General features: G+C 43.3%; 2 protein-coding genes across 4 annotated transcripts in view; both read left to right on the forward strand.

Moving 5' to 3' along the window:
- The window catches only part of DBP1 (DNA-binding protein phosphatase 1), a 46761-nt gene extending 38576 nt beyond the window's left edge, over window positions 1–8185 (forward strand). For both annotated transcript variants that reach the window (XM_088958627.1, XM_088958628.1), the window contains exon 4: window positions 7429–8185. In XM_088958627.1, coding sequence (XP_088814753.1) covers window positions 7429–7990 — 562 coding nt within the window. In that variant the 3' untranslated portion in view covers window positions 7991–8185. The remainder of the gene's footprint in view (window positions 1–7428) is intronic.
- Window positions 8186–10192: 2007 nt separating this feature from the next.
- Window positions 10193–13348, forward strand: LOC148842802 (putative inactive receptor kinase At2g26730). 2 transcript variants are annotated; one of them, XM_088959933.1, is made up of 3 exons: window positions 10193–10520; window positions 10621–11839; window positions 12347–13348. In XM_088959933.1, exons 2-3 carry the CDS (start codon window positions 10795–10797, stop codon window positions 13009–13011), a joined length of 1710 nt encoding a protein of 569 aa, XP_088816059.1. In that variant the 5' UTR covers window positions 10193–10520; window positions 10621–10794; the 3' UTR covers window positions 13012–13348. The 2 variants fall into 2 exon arrangements, with proteins under 2 accessions (XP_088816059.1, XP_088816058.1); XM_088959932.1 differs by having other exon boundaries at window positions 10422–11839.
- The last annotated feature ends 849 nt before the right edge of the window (window positions 13349–14197 follow it).

Here is a 14197-nt window from a genome sequence, read left to right on the forward strand (position 1 = left end):
TCCACTCTTAGGAAGTCCCCACAATAGCCTCCTATCATCCAGACCACCGATGGACTCCACAAGTGTAGCGGTAGATTAAAGACTTGGATCCAACACATATTTGTATATCCCTTGTCCTCTATTACACAGTTTATTCCTGGAAGCCAGCTCCCTATCCACAGCTTGAAACCTTCCATCATCACCCCTTGGTACCATTCCCTCAAAACCCTAAACCATTCCTATTCAGATTGTTGAGTGGGCCGATTTATGTTTAGTTTGTTTTCTTTTAAATTAAGAAGTTGTTGGGCCTTGGGCCCATTAGTTTTTTATTTTTAAAAGAATTGTAAGTGCTTAGTTTGAGTTGCCGCCATACTAGGGGCATCTTTGTAATATCTCATATTTAAGTTAATTATAAATAGAATGAGGGGCTGGCGGCTAGGGTTATGAATCACTATCCTAGTCGACCTTCTCCTTTTCTTCCCTTTCCTTTGTCTATTGCTGAAAACCCCAACTTTCTCCTCTTCCTTTCACAAGAAGCTTGGTCGAATCAGCACATAAGGCTTTCTACTTGGTATCAGAGCAGGTTGAAGGTTCTTGAAGAGATTCACTCCTGCAGCCCTAGATCGGCCGACTGCATGGAGATTTAAGAGGCTGATCAAAGCTCTCAGGTAAGCCCAGTTTTTGGATTTTCTTGATGGATCTGTATGCCCTGTAGCTGGTCTAGGGTTTTTTTATCAGAATCAGGAAAAACTAGAGAAAAGGGAAGAGTCCTGATTTTGTTGGACTCTTCAATTTTGACCTAGGTAGTGGCGCCCTAATTTTTTAGGGTTCCTCTAGGTTTTTTGTAAGGGGCGATTCAAGTTCAATGTGGTTTGGAGGCTTCTAGAGAGGGTGGTGGCTTTTTCTCTCTCTTCTCCCATCCCACAGAAAAGGAATCTTTCGTGGGAAGAAAGTCCAGGACACTAAAGGAGTGTTGTTGGTTCCAGAAGGTATTCTGTTTGTTCTTGTTGCATTTTTTGTTTGTTTTCTGTACCTCTTTTGAGGGACATAGAGTTGAATATAAGCCCGGGAATGAAATGGGACTAGCGGGAGGTGCTGGAGACCCCTTCGGAGTTGGGACCATTACTACAGTTAGGTTGGATGGTACAAACTACTTGGAATGGTCCCAATCTGCAAAGATGGCCATTGAGGCTCGTGGAAAATTGGGGTATATTACTGGTGAAGAGGTGAAACCCGAAACTGGCAACTCCTGGTGGGTGCAGGAAAATTATATGGTAATGACATGGTTGTGTAATTCTATGTTGCCACATATAAGTAAAAATTTTTTATGGGCAAACACTGCTAAGGAGATATGAGATGGGGTTGCAGAAACCTATTCACAAAGGGAGAATGTTACTAGGGCTTATCAACTAAGAAATCAAATTATTGCCACAAGGCAGGGAGATAGATCTGTTGCAGCCTATTTTTCAGTCCTTAAGACCCTACGGCAGGAGATCGACCATTTAGAGACCTTTGCTTGGGAAACCACCAAGGATGCAACTACCTATCAAAGACATTTAGAGAAGTATAGGGTATTCGAATTCCTTGCTGGCCTTAACCCTGAGTATGACATTGCACGACAACATCTTCTTTCTAGGGGCAGTGTCACTCTCTCCCAAGCATATGCCTTTGTGTCAGGAGAGGAGTGCATGAGGGATGTAATGATGAAAAATCTCAGTTCTGATCAGTCTGCTATGGTAAGTGCTGTGAAATCTAAACAGAATGGCAATGAAAACAAAAAGGAAGACAAAAGGGACTTGGTTTGTGACTACTGTAAGAAGCCTAAGCATACAAGAGATACTTGTTGGAAGCTTCATCCACATCTTGTGCCGACCAGATTGAAGAATAAGAAAGGAAATGCGCACATGGCAGTTACTGGTGATACTCCCCCCTCCCTACTACAGCTGCTTTGGAGTCCGTTGTTGTAGTAAGGGCCGAGCTTGAGAGGTTTGGGTTACTTCTGAATCAGAGGGATACAACTAGTTCCAGTTTAGCCGTAAGCGGACAACAAGGTACAGGTAGCACAGGTGGAGCTCACTCTACCTCCTTTGCCCACACAGGTAGTTCACGTCACTGCAAACTATGTTTCTGCTTCAGGTAAGGAGAGATCTCATTGGATTATAGACTTTGGAGCCTAAGAGCATATGTCCTGGATGCTGTATTTTGCAGGATTTGGATTCAAAGAGGACGATTGGGAGTGGTTGTGAAGTGAATGGAATCTACCTCTTGGATGCTCCTCTTCTTCACCAAAGCCATCATGTTTGCAGAGACAGCGAGTCAAAATCTGTGGGTCAGATTATGCTTTGGCACAACCATCTGGGTCATTTATCCTTTTCTTCTTCGAGTTGTTTGTTTCCAAAACTGTTCGAGTCTGTGAATCTGTCAAGTTTGAAGTGTCAGGGTTGTTAACTTGGAAATCATTGTAGACACTCTTTTAAACCTAGTAATAAAAGATGTTCTTCTCCCTTTGATGTTATTCATTCGGATGTGTGGGGCCCTTATCATGTTCCCTCTATGGGTGGCTATCGCTATTTTCTCCTGTTTGTGGATGATTTCTCTCGACATTCCTGGATTTACCTGATGAAATCACGCGATGAAGTACCATCCTTGGTGAGGCAATTCCACTAGATGGTACTAACACAGTTTGGGACGAGATTAAAGATGTTCAGATCTGACAATGCTAGGGAATATTTTGAGAGACATCTTGCCTCATATCTGTTGGAGTATGGTGTTGTCCATCAGAGCAGTTGCTCCTATAGTCCACAGTAGAATGGTGTTGCAGAGAGGAAGAACAGACACATCGTTGAGACGGCAAGAAGCATGATGATCACAGCCACAGTTCCGGTTCGTTTTTGGGGTGATGCAATTCTCACGGTAGTATATTTGATTAACAGGGTGCCCTCTCGTGTACTCAGATTTAGAACCCCATTCAGCCTTCTTTTTCCTTAGGGGGAGATGTTTCATATTCCTCTAAGGGTGTTTGGATGTGTCTGCTTTGCACATATTCTTGGCCCTTACTGTTTGAAGCTTGATCCCAAGGCAAAGAAATGTGTTTTCCTTGGATATGCAGAGAATCAGAAAGGGTACCACTGCTATGATCCAGTCTTTGGGAACCGGTATGTTACTATGGATGTTACCTTTTTTGAATCTACATACTTCTTCTCAAAGGATCCTTCTCAGGGGGAGTGTTTTGGGGAAGTAAGTCAGCAGTCTATCCCTCTTCCAGTTCCGGTCCCTGTGTCTACTCCTATGCTTGACCACCACCCGATGTCACCCACCTTGTCACCTCCTTTGCGTTCCATTTCACAACATTACTCACGACAGAGACTCCATAAGGCGGTTGATTCCACTACAACAGAACTCACACCACTTCCTGTCGATCCCTTGGAGACTCCAGATTCGGCTGATACGGATACGGGTATTCCTCTTGATCCCATTACTATTTCAATTCCCATTGATCCTACTGACACTGTTATAGATAACCTTGATCTCTCTATTGCTCTTAGAAAAAGGAAGAGAAAGTGCACTGCTCATTGTATCTCACAATACTTATCCTACAATGGACTTTCTCCTTCCTACCGTGCTTTTCTCTCTTCTCTTGATTCAGTGTCTATACCCAAGGGTGTTAGTGAGGCTCTCTCCAAACTGAGTGGAAGACAACTATGCAGGAAGAGATGGAGGCTTTGATTAAGAATCAGACATGGGAGATTGTGGACCTACTAGAAGGCAAAGAGACAGTTGGATGCAGATGGGTTTACACAGTAAAGTATAAGGCAGATGGAAGTATAGAGAGGTACAAGGCAAGACTTGTTGCAAAAGGGTACACACAGACCTATGGCATTGATTATCTAGAGACATTTGCGCCAGTTCGGATACTCCTTTCTCTTGTTGCCTCATTCTCTTGGCCCTTGTTTCAATTGGATGTAAAGAATGCTTTCCTAAATGGGGATCCGCAAGAAGAGGTGTATATGGATCTTTCAGCTGGTTTTTATGATAATGCTGAAAAGGGAAAGGTATGCAAGCTGAAGAAGTCACTATATGGCTTGAAACAATCTCCTAGAGCATGGTTTGACAGATTCAGAAAGGCCCTGATTGTTTTTGGCTACACTCAAAACTCAATATGATCACACCTTGTTTGTGAAGCGCAGGGGATCTTTGGTGTCAATCCTAATTGTTTATGTGGATGACATTGTTGTCATTGGGAATGATCTGAGTGAGATTGATAGTCTGAAGAGGAACCTGCATAAGGAATTTGAGATTAAGGATCTTGGAGAACAAAGATACTTCTTAGGCATCGAAGTTACAAGATCGAAACATGGAATTTGTATCTCCATAGGAAGTATGTCTTGGACCTTCTCCAAGAGATAGTGAAGCTTGGAACAAAGGCAACTAGCACCCCCATTGATCAAAACCATGGAATCAGTGCATCAGAAGGTGAACCAGTGAAGGACCTTGGGAGATACCAAAGACTTGTGGGTCGGCTACTATACTTGTGTATGACAAGACCGGACATCTCCTATGCAGTAAGTGTAGTGAGTCAATACATGCATGCTCCATGAGACTAGCACTGGAAGGCAGTTGACAGAATCCTTGCTTCTTTGAAGGGACATCCAGGCAGAGGCATACTGTTTACTGATCATGGACAGTTGAAGCTAGAGACCTATACAGATGCGGATTGGGCAGGATGCCTTGATGACAGAAGATCAACTTCAGGAGTGTGCACCTAGTTGGGGGTAACCTAGTCTCATGGAAGAGTAAAAAACAAACAGTTGTGGCAAGATCAAGTGCAGAAGCGGAATATAGGGCCATGGCACATGGCACATCCGTTCTCTGTTAGAAGAAATCGGTGTACAGGCAGAAGAACCTATGATGCCATGGCACATAATCCAGTCCAACATGACCCAACTAAGCACATTGAAGTAGATGGTCATTTTATCAGAGAAAGGGTAACTTCTTCTGGAGAAGTTTGTCTTCCATACGTTTCTTCTGATCTATAGCTTGCTGATGTTCTCACAAAAGGTGTTGCGAAGAATAAGTTGGAACATGATCTATGCAAGTTGGGAATGTGTGACATCTATTCCCAACTTGAGGGGGAGTGTTGAGTGGGCCGATTTATGTTTAGTTTGTTTTCTTTTAAATTAAGAAGTTGGGCCCTGGGCCCATTAGTTTGTTATTTTTAAAAGAATTGTAAGTACTTAGTTTGAGTTGCCACCCTACTAGGGGCATCTTTGTAATATCTCATATTTAAGTTAATTGGAAAATGAATGAGGGGCAGGCGGCTAGGGTTATGAATCACTATCCTAGTCGACCTTCTTCTCCTTTTCTTCCCTTTCCTCTGTCTATTTCCGAAACCCCAACTTTCTCCTCTTCCTTTCACAAGAAGCTTGGTCGAATCAGCACATAAGGCTTTCTATTCAGATGAAACATACCAGAAGTGACCCACTCACGAGTCTCCTCACCTGCAACTGTGCTTCCACCCTCCAAACCCTCTGCAACTTAGCTTGTATCTCTTTTATAGAAAAGAGGGATCACTTCAAATTTGTCCACCAGGCACCTCCTTAGATATTGTTTTCTCAAATCGTCCCCCCAACTCTGTAACAACGTAGTCTGCAAATTTCCCCTCCATTCTCCAACTCCCTCCACTGGCCACCTCCGCATCTCTGCCGCCCCAGAAAAACTTCTACCCTCCACAACATGTGAATAGTTCTCCTAGTTTGGTGTTCACAAAACCCCTCCCCTTTTTCTTTGTGCCCACAGCCATGATGCCTAGGAGTCCATTCTCTAAACAACAATCACTCTGCTGTCTCTGGCATCACTTTGGCCAAAATCACTCTGGGATCAAACTTTTTGCATCTTGAAAAGCTAAGATTATTGAATCCCTCTTTCTACTGTCATCACCACCACCCATGGCATTCCCTCTTCATTTCTTTCCCCTAGGCAAACTTGGGGCTTTGTTGTGGGAGGGGGTGGAGAGTGAAGGCAGGACCCATAGTTGACAGGTGCCCTTCAAGGCAACAAGGCACCCTTGGTTGGGCACCTAGCTTAAACACTGTAGTTTATATAAAAAAATGTGTTTGCCTATGCAACAAAAATTACTAGGTAGGCACCTTATTGTCATATTATTGCCATGGTTACATACTACTAAGTTAATACATCTTGTCATATGTATATTATATATGCTTTGGCTAAGGATTTTGCAATTTAAAAGTTAAAAGATAAAAGATCCATGGGTTTTCAGAAAAGAAAAAGAAAGAAGGATAAAGAGTTTTCGTCCTTTTAGTCTCCCTCCCTTTCTCTTTCACACACCCACACATTAAACATAAAAAGACTCAAGCTCTTGATCTTGTTTCCTTTTCATTACTTTATTAGTAATATTATAGCCTTCTTTAGTTGCTAGTATATATTTTTTTGAAATTCAATTGCTTTATTAAACACTTATTATTGTTGTAGTATTGTGTTTGAAATATTAAGATTAATTGATTTAAAATGCTATTGTATTTTAAATATGATGGTTTGCCATGTTTTGAGAGGAAGTTAATGTTAATATCAAGGAGTATTGCTATTTCTTCAATCTATATCCATGCTGATTGGTATATAAAATCAGGGAACTAGCCTAGAATTTAGTTTTTCCTTATTACAATCATATTTCTTAGGTGATATGGGGTTGATAAATGAGGCATGTGCCTTGTACTTTTGAAGAACAATTGACAAGGCATTTACAGTTCAGCAGCCTGCCTTGGTTCTATAATTGAAGAACAAGTATGATTCTATAGTTTTAAGCCTTCTTCTGGAGGCTATTATGTCATTTTCTTAAAAAATTGGAAATATTTCCTAAGATAAAACTGTTGTTAATTTTAGCATTCATATTTTACTATCTAAAAACTAGTCTTTCATTTAATTGAAGTTGCACTTTTTTTTTGGTGCCATAGCTGGAGTGAAAATAGGTAAAACTTTTGTGAAATTTGTGTGGTACCCCTACACGTTCCTGAAAACATTTTACCTGTTTTGGCAACAGTGGTTCATGGAACATCAGGAATGTGACACACTTCTAGTGGTTAATAGCTTAATATTTACCACTAGTCTCCATTGTCAAAAACAGATCTCACTGGGTGATGGATTGGCCCCTGTTTAGCCTACTCATTTAGCATTGATAAAAGAGTTACTGTCCAGGATAACATTGATGTACACAATGTTATGAACTTATGAATGATATATTATTCTTATGAAGGATAAATTGATGTCCCTATTATTCTATTTTGCTTGACAAAGCAATAGATATTGGTGTAATTTTTAAAGCTTGTTTTTTTTTTAAAATTCATATTATATATACTGATTGTAGAGATTTCAGTACGTCTCTATTACACTGGATTGGATATTGAGTTTTATGTTTCTTTTTTTATTTGATGGCAGATCATTGTTGGTGGCAAATGCAGGAGACTGCCGGGCGGTACTTTGTCGTCGTGGCAAAGCAATTGAGATGTCGAGGGATCACAAGCCAATTTGTATCCATGAGAGGAAGCGTATAGAAGCTTTGGGTGGATATGTCTATGATGGTTACCTCAATGGCCAGCTGAATGTTGCCCGTGCACTTGGGGATTGGCACATGGAAGGGATGAAGCATGGTGGACCTCTCAGTGCTGAGCCTGAGATGATGAGTACCATGTTGACAGAGGAGGATGAGTTCCTTATTATGGGCTGTGATGGGATTTGGGATGTATTTAGGAGCCAGAACGCAGTGGATTTTGCACGACGTAAACTCCAGGAGCATAATGACCCTGTCATGTGCTGTAAAGAGCTGGTTGACGAGGCCTTGAAGAGGAAGAGTGGGGACAACTTAGCAGTAGTGGTAGTCTGCTTCCACTCGAAACCACCACCAAGTCTGGTGGAGCCTCGGCGGAGAGTGCAGAGGAGCATATCTGCAGAGGGTCTGAGGGAACTGCAGAGCTTCTTGGATGATTTGGGTGGTAAGTGAGAAGGTATGCTAGAGGCTGTAGGTTTTAGTTAGTGATTAGGATTCTGAGATATTCTTCCAACTGTAACATATGCGGCAGCGACAAAATTTTTCTTGTTTCATTAAGGATTTGATTCTCTTGCATCATTTGGGCTTATGACAAAAGAATTACAATGATATATTTGATATGGAATTGCCTTTGTCACTTGTCCCAAACCTTTTATTTATTTATTTATTTATTTTTTTACCCATGGAATCGTTGGTTGGACGTGAACTTGTTTGTCCATTGCCTTGCCACATCACAGTGACATTGACTGTTCATTGGGAGGCAACGGGTAATAAACCAAGAGCCACCCAACCCAGCTTGTTCGCCTTTTGTTTCTTTTGTCTTTTTCTTCTTTGATGGAGGAAGCGGGGCGGAAAAGATGGAAACTCAAAAACTGTTCTTGGACCTTGTGTTGATGAACCTTGCTCATGAATAGAAGGATTTGCAATTGCAGTTAGGAAGGTTGATGCAGTGATGCTCATATCTGGCTGTATGCGTTTGTATCCCTTTTCCCTTGTTGACATGTTAAATCGAGGATCCTGCTTGGATTGATACTTGTTACTCGCCTCTATCTCTCTGCAACTACATTATATTTATATATACAAGTTCAAGTTTGTTGAGGTGGATACTGGATGGAATATATATTTTATATAATTTAAGAGTACGTGTACGTCCGGCAACTAAACCATGACCTAATTCACGTGTGGAGTCGTGGTTGACGGGTTGGGCCTGGAGCCTGGAGGGTCCAGGTGGGAAAAGCCAAACTTCTTTACGCCTCACTGATGGAGATGGATGGTGTGTGGGCAATTGCCTTTCTGATTCGCCTTGTCCAGTGGATAGATAGGTCAAGGCTGCTAGGCCAACCTGATCCCTGATAATTTCCTCCTTTTTCTTTTAATTGATATCATATGATCATGATACTCCTTTAAGAAATGCAACTGGTCACCCATTTGGACGGTCCATATCAATGACCTGGGTCTTGCTGATGGACGCACAAGGCACAACAGCTGAGTTGGTCTTGGTCATGATCGGAGGCAAACACTACTTTCGCATTTATATAACAGATAATCGATAAATGAAATGACTATTGAGATGGTGCCTACTGCCTAATGGCTAGGCCACTACTACTGGGTCCTTACTCAATACCTGCTCATGGAATTAAGGGCCCCCACTCCCCTAGGACTAAGCCACTGAAGAAGCATTTGTGTGTGTGAGAGAGAGAGAGAGAGAGAGAGAGAGAGCGAGAGAGAGAAGGGAGTAAATGAAGCAGTGTTATCTCAGCCTCGGGCCCTGGTTTAGTGTGGGCCGTGTGGGTACCTTAAAAAAGTCAGGAGCCCATTTCTCCCATGTCTTCTCATCGAGAGCTGGAGCCCTTGCTCGTTTCTTTAAAGCAACAGACCTGTCTTCACACTTCACACGATGGCCACCACCATCTATGATGCCATCCATGAGTGACACGGTGCGATGTTCTGGATGATAATGGGGTCCCACATCCACAGTCAATAATTAGAGCCAGATGGGGGCAATCAGAGCCGTCCAGCTTTTATATCCACCGGAGATGATGGCATAGGGATTCCCTCGTATGATTGTTATTTGTTGGTGGGGACTGTTTCATCCAATTTGCTTCATTTAATTCTGTTTAGGCCAAGAGGGATTTGAGCGAGATAAAGATAACAATATTAATATAACCACAAATGCCTCCTCATGGAATTGAGAATCCACTTAGTCTTACACCATTCTTTTCATAATTCACAGACAGCATCCCAATCAATGGCCCCGACTCTGAAAAGACTGAAATACCCCGAGGATCTACTGTCTAGCGTCTACTGAAACGGAAGGGTCTTTATTGGACGACCATGATCAGGGGTCGACAAATTTTGAATTATTAAGTTTTTCCCTCGCTTGACACGTGTGTTACACTTGACATGCCCAATAAGAGATCACAGCTTTTAGTTGTTTGTGTTGGGCCAGCTTTATTAATAACTTGGCTTTGTTCGCTCACGGTCCAGTCCATGGGGCCCATCAACACCCAGTGGTAATTTGCTTTGGTATTCGTATTATATGTAATTTATAGAAGAAGATAGGGGCTTTTTCGTATTTTGAAATCTACCCCCCGAGACTCCATGCGGCATTCGACTCTTTTCTTTTTCTCTACCTCTCTAATCTCTAACCTGATCATCTAATCCGATTCCAATTTTTTAATGTTTTTATTTGATTGGAGAGAAACGTTTCCACTTTCCAGTTTCCACTGTTTCCACTGTTTCCCGTTTCAAGCTTTTTCGCTTTTTCTTTCAGACTCTGACGCCTGCTACTTCTACTATTACGCTTCTTCACCAACTCTCTCTCTCTCTCGCTCGCTCGCTCGCTTCCATTAGAGTAGCAGTAGCTTCAGCTTCAGCTTCTCTCTTCCTCCACACCATATGGCTCGTCGCCGGGATTCCGCCTTACAACAAACCCCAAACCGCCATTACAAGCCTCCTCTGCAAACCATCTAATAACAACAAAGTACCTGTCTCGTCTCTTTTCACAGCTCTTTTTAATGGCATTGTCATCTATTTCTGGTTTCTTTGTCCTTTTCCTATCGTTGTTCTTGCTGGGTCGTCAGGTCTACTCCGAGCCGACACAAGATAAGCAAGCTCTCTTGGATTTCATCTCTCGCACCCCTCACGCCAATCGCCTTCAGTGGAACTCCTCTGCTTCTGCCTGCTCATGGGTCGGGGTCGAATGCGACGCTAACCAATCGCATGTCGTCATTCTCCGTCTCCCTGGTGTCGGCCTTATGGGTCAGATTTCCCCCAATACTCTCGGTCGGCTCTCTCAGCTGCGTGTTCTTAGTCTCCGCTCCAACCATCTCTCCGGCGAGATCCCTGCCGATTTCTCTCAGTTGAAGCTATTGCGCAATCTTTACCTCCAGCACAATCTCTTCTCCGGTGAGTTCCCCGCTAGCCTTACTCAGCTGACTCGGCTCGTGCGTTTGGACCTCTCGTTCAATAATTTCACCGGGAAGATTCCATTTTCCGTCAACAACCTGACCCACTTGTCTGGACTGTTCCTGGAGAACAATGGGTTCGCTGGTAGCCTCCCCAGCATTAATCCCTCCGGTTTGGTCGACTTCAATGTGTCTAATAACAACCTCAATGGCTCCATCCCCGAAACTCTAGCGAAATTCCCGGCGTCGTCGTTCTCCGGCAATCTAAATCTGTGCGGCGGACCGTTGAACGCCTGCAATCCGTTTTTCGTCTCTCCGGCTCCGTCACCGACGTCGAATGTCCCAATAGTAGGAAAACGATCTAAGAAGCTCTCCACAGCGGCAATTATCGCGATTGCTGTTGGGGCGGGCATAATTCTTTTCCTCTTGCTTCTTATTCTTGTTCTCTGTTTGCGGAAGCGGCAGCGGCGGCCAAATGCCGCGAAGCCTCCGAAGTCTGCACCTCGGTCGGTGGTTACAGAGGTGGGCACTTCGTCATCGAAGGACGATGTGGCAGGTGGAGTGGCGGAAGCCGAGAGAAACAAACTAGTGTTCTTCGATGGCGGGGCTTATAATTTCGACCTCGAGGATCTGCTGAGAGCTTCCGCGGAGGTTTTGGGGAAGGGAAGTGTCGGTACTTCATATAAAGCGGTTCTGGAGGAAGGGACGACCGTGGTGGTGAAGAGACTCAAGGATGTCGCAATACAAAAGAAGGAATTCGAGATGCAGATGGAGTTGCTGGGGAAGATTAAGCACGAAAATGCGGTTCCTCTGAGGGCTTTTTACTACTCAAAGGACGAGAAGCTACTTGTCTACGATTACATGCCGGCCGGAAGCTTGTCTGCTCTTCTGCACGGTACGATTCTTTTTCTTTTTTAAGTCGGATTCCTTCTCTTTCTCTTGCTTATCTCTGGCGAACGGTATGGAAGCTCGAGCTGTTACAGTAATGGAAATTCCTCTTTTTCATTTTTTAATTTTAATTAATTATTAAAATGAAAAAAGTGGCATTTCGAAAATTGAACCAATAAAAGAATCTCTCTAAACCAGCGCAGTGTGCGCAGATATCATCCGAAATTTTCTCTGAGAAAAATTCGAGTATTATTGCTTGATTCGAACCTCCATAGAATAGTGCCAAGAAAATTCGCACCTCGGCGTACGCTTTGGAATGTGCCATTGTGCGCTCAATTTAGAGAAAGAACTAACCTGATTTCCTTGTTATATTTACCTTTTCTGCCACTCACATACTCACATACCCTGGCTTGAAACTCCACCGACCAACATTACTCATGCTCTCTCCTCATTTCCCGTTTTACCGCTGGACTAAAATTGTAATTAAGTCTGTGTTTTGGTGGTGATTTTACAGGAAGCAGAGGTTCGGGCCGTACGCCACTGGACTGGGATAACCGGATGAAGATAGCGCTGAGTGCCGGGCGTGGGCTTGCTCATCTACACGTGTCGGGAAAAATCGTGCATGGCAACATCAAAGCGTCCAACATTCTTCTCCGATCCGATCTGGGCGCATGTATCGCGGACTTCGGACTGAATCCAGTATTCGGGGGGTCCACGCCTCCTAACCGAGTGGCGGGCTACCGTGCACCGGAGGTGGTGGAAACCCGGAAGGTGACGTTTAAGTCGGACGTGTATAGCTTCGGTGTATTGTTACTGGAGCTGTTGACGGGGAAGGCCCCGAATCAGGCATCGTTTGGTGAGGAAGGGATTGATTTGCCTAGGTGGGTCCAGTCAGTGGTGAGAGAAGAATGGACGGCTGAGGTATTCGATGTGGAGCTGACGAGATATCAGAATATAGAGGAAGAGATGGTGCAGCTGCTGCAGATAGCCATGGCCTGTGTGTCGACTGTGCCTGTTCAACGGCCTGATATTCAGGTAGTATTGCGGATGATGGAGGATATTAATCGGACGGAGACGGATGATGGTTTACGTCAGTCGTCTGATGACCCGTCAAAGGGATCAGATGGCCAGACTCCTCCCACGGAGTCACGAACTCCTCCGGCTGTTGCCACACCTTAGTGGATGATTTGTTCTTATTATCCCGTGGTTGTTGCTCCCGGCACCTAATTTAGGAGGAGGGTTGAAGACTTGAAGAAAAATAGAGGAACTGGGTAGATAACCCACCGTAAGTTGAACGACCCGCCATGTTTTCTTTCTTTCTTTTTTTTTTTATTTTTTTTTATTTAATTGTTTTGTGATTTTTATAGAATTGGAATGAATTATTTTTATGGTTGGAAGTCGACCAATTTGATGGATTTTATGTTTGTTTTATATAAAAGAATTTTCTTTCATGGGATGTCAGCTGTAATCCAAGTTCAATCTTTGTTATTTGTGAAATGTGAGTTTTTAATCGAAATTTAGAATTGTTAGTGATTGGTGGGGAAAAAGTATATAAAATTGAGAAGAAGTTTGTCCTGTGGATTCATTAATTATCTTTAGCTTACGGGAAGAAAAAGTATGATTTTTCTGAAGGTGTCTCGCTTTTGTTTTTGTTGTTTTGCGTGGTCAAATTGTTAATGCGGATGCAGAACAAACACCCAGACCCGGGCCCAGGACCATGGGGGTTAATTAATGGGTCGCCGTGAGATATAGAAGCAACTGAAGCTGTTTTGGCTGTTGTACTGTACTTTTGTACCCTTATTTTATGGAAGAGGGAGAGAAATTGAAATTGAATTTGGTTGTAGGGAGCATGGTTTTCGAAACCGGACTGGATCGGAAAAACCGGGAACCGGTCACTTGGTCCGTTTTTCCCCAAAACCATATTTTCCCTCAAAACCAAAACCGTTGATTTTGGTCAGTAAACCGTTGAACCGGCCGATTAACCATTCGAACGGTTTTGACCGTTCTTTAATTTTTTATTTTTTTTGTCAAAATGGGCTGGTTGTTCGGGTCAAACGGTCAAACCGTTCGAATCGGTAACCGGACCCTGACCGATTCGTTTTTAAAAACCATGGTAGGGAGTGGGATAGGTAGGTTGGCATAGCGGGCGAGATCGGATCTGCTCCTCACACTTAGTGCCTCACAAATGTCTCACACGCACATCCTATCATGCATTGGGAACATCTCGTATTTATTAGTTATAATTCACGAGAGATGTTCCCAATGCGAGACCGGATTTGCTCCTCACACCTGGTGCCTCAATGCACATCCTACCATGCATTGGGAACATCTCCCCTACTTATTAATTATTATTCACGGGAGATGT

Source organism: Nelumbo lutea, chromosome 8 (assembly GCF_056320005.1).
Source record: "Nelumbo lutea isolate HS-2025 chromosome 8, American lotus-T2T, whole genome shotgun sequence".
Lineage (NCBI taxonomy): Eukaryota > Viridiplantae > Streptophyta > Magnoliopsida > Proteales > Nelumbonaceae > Nelumbo > Nelumbo lutea.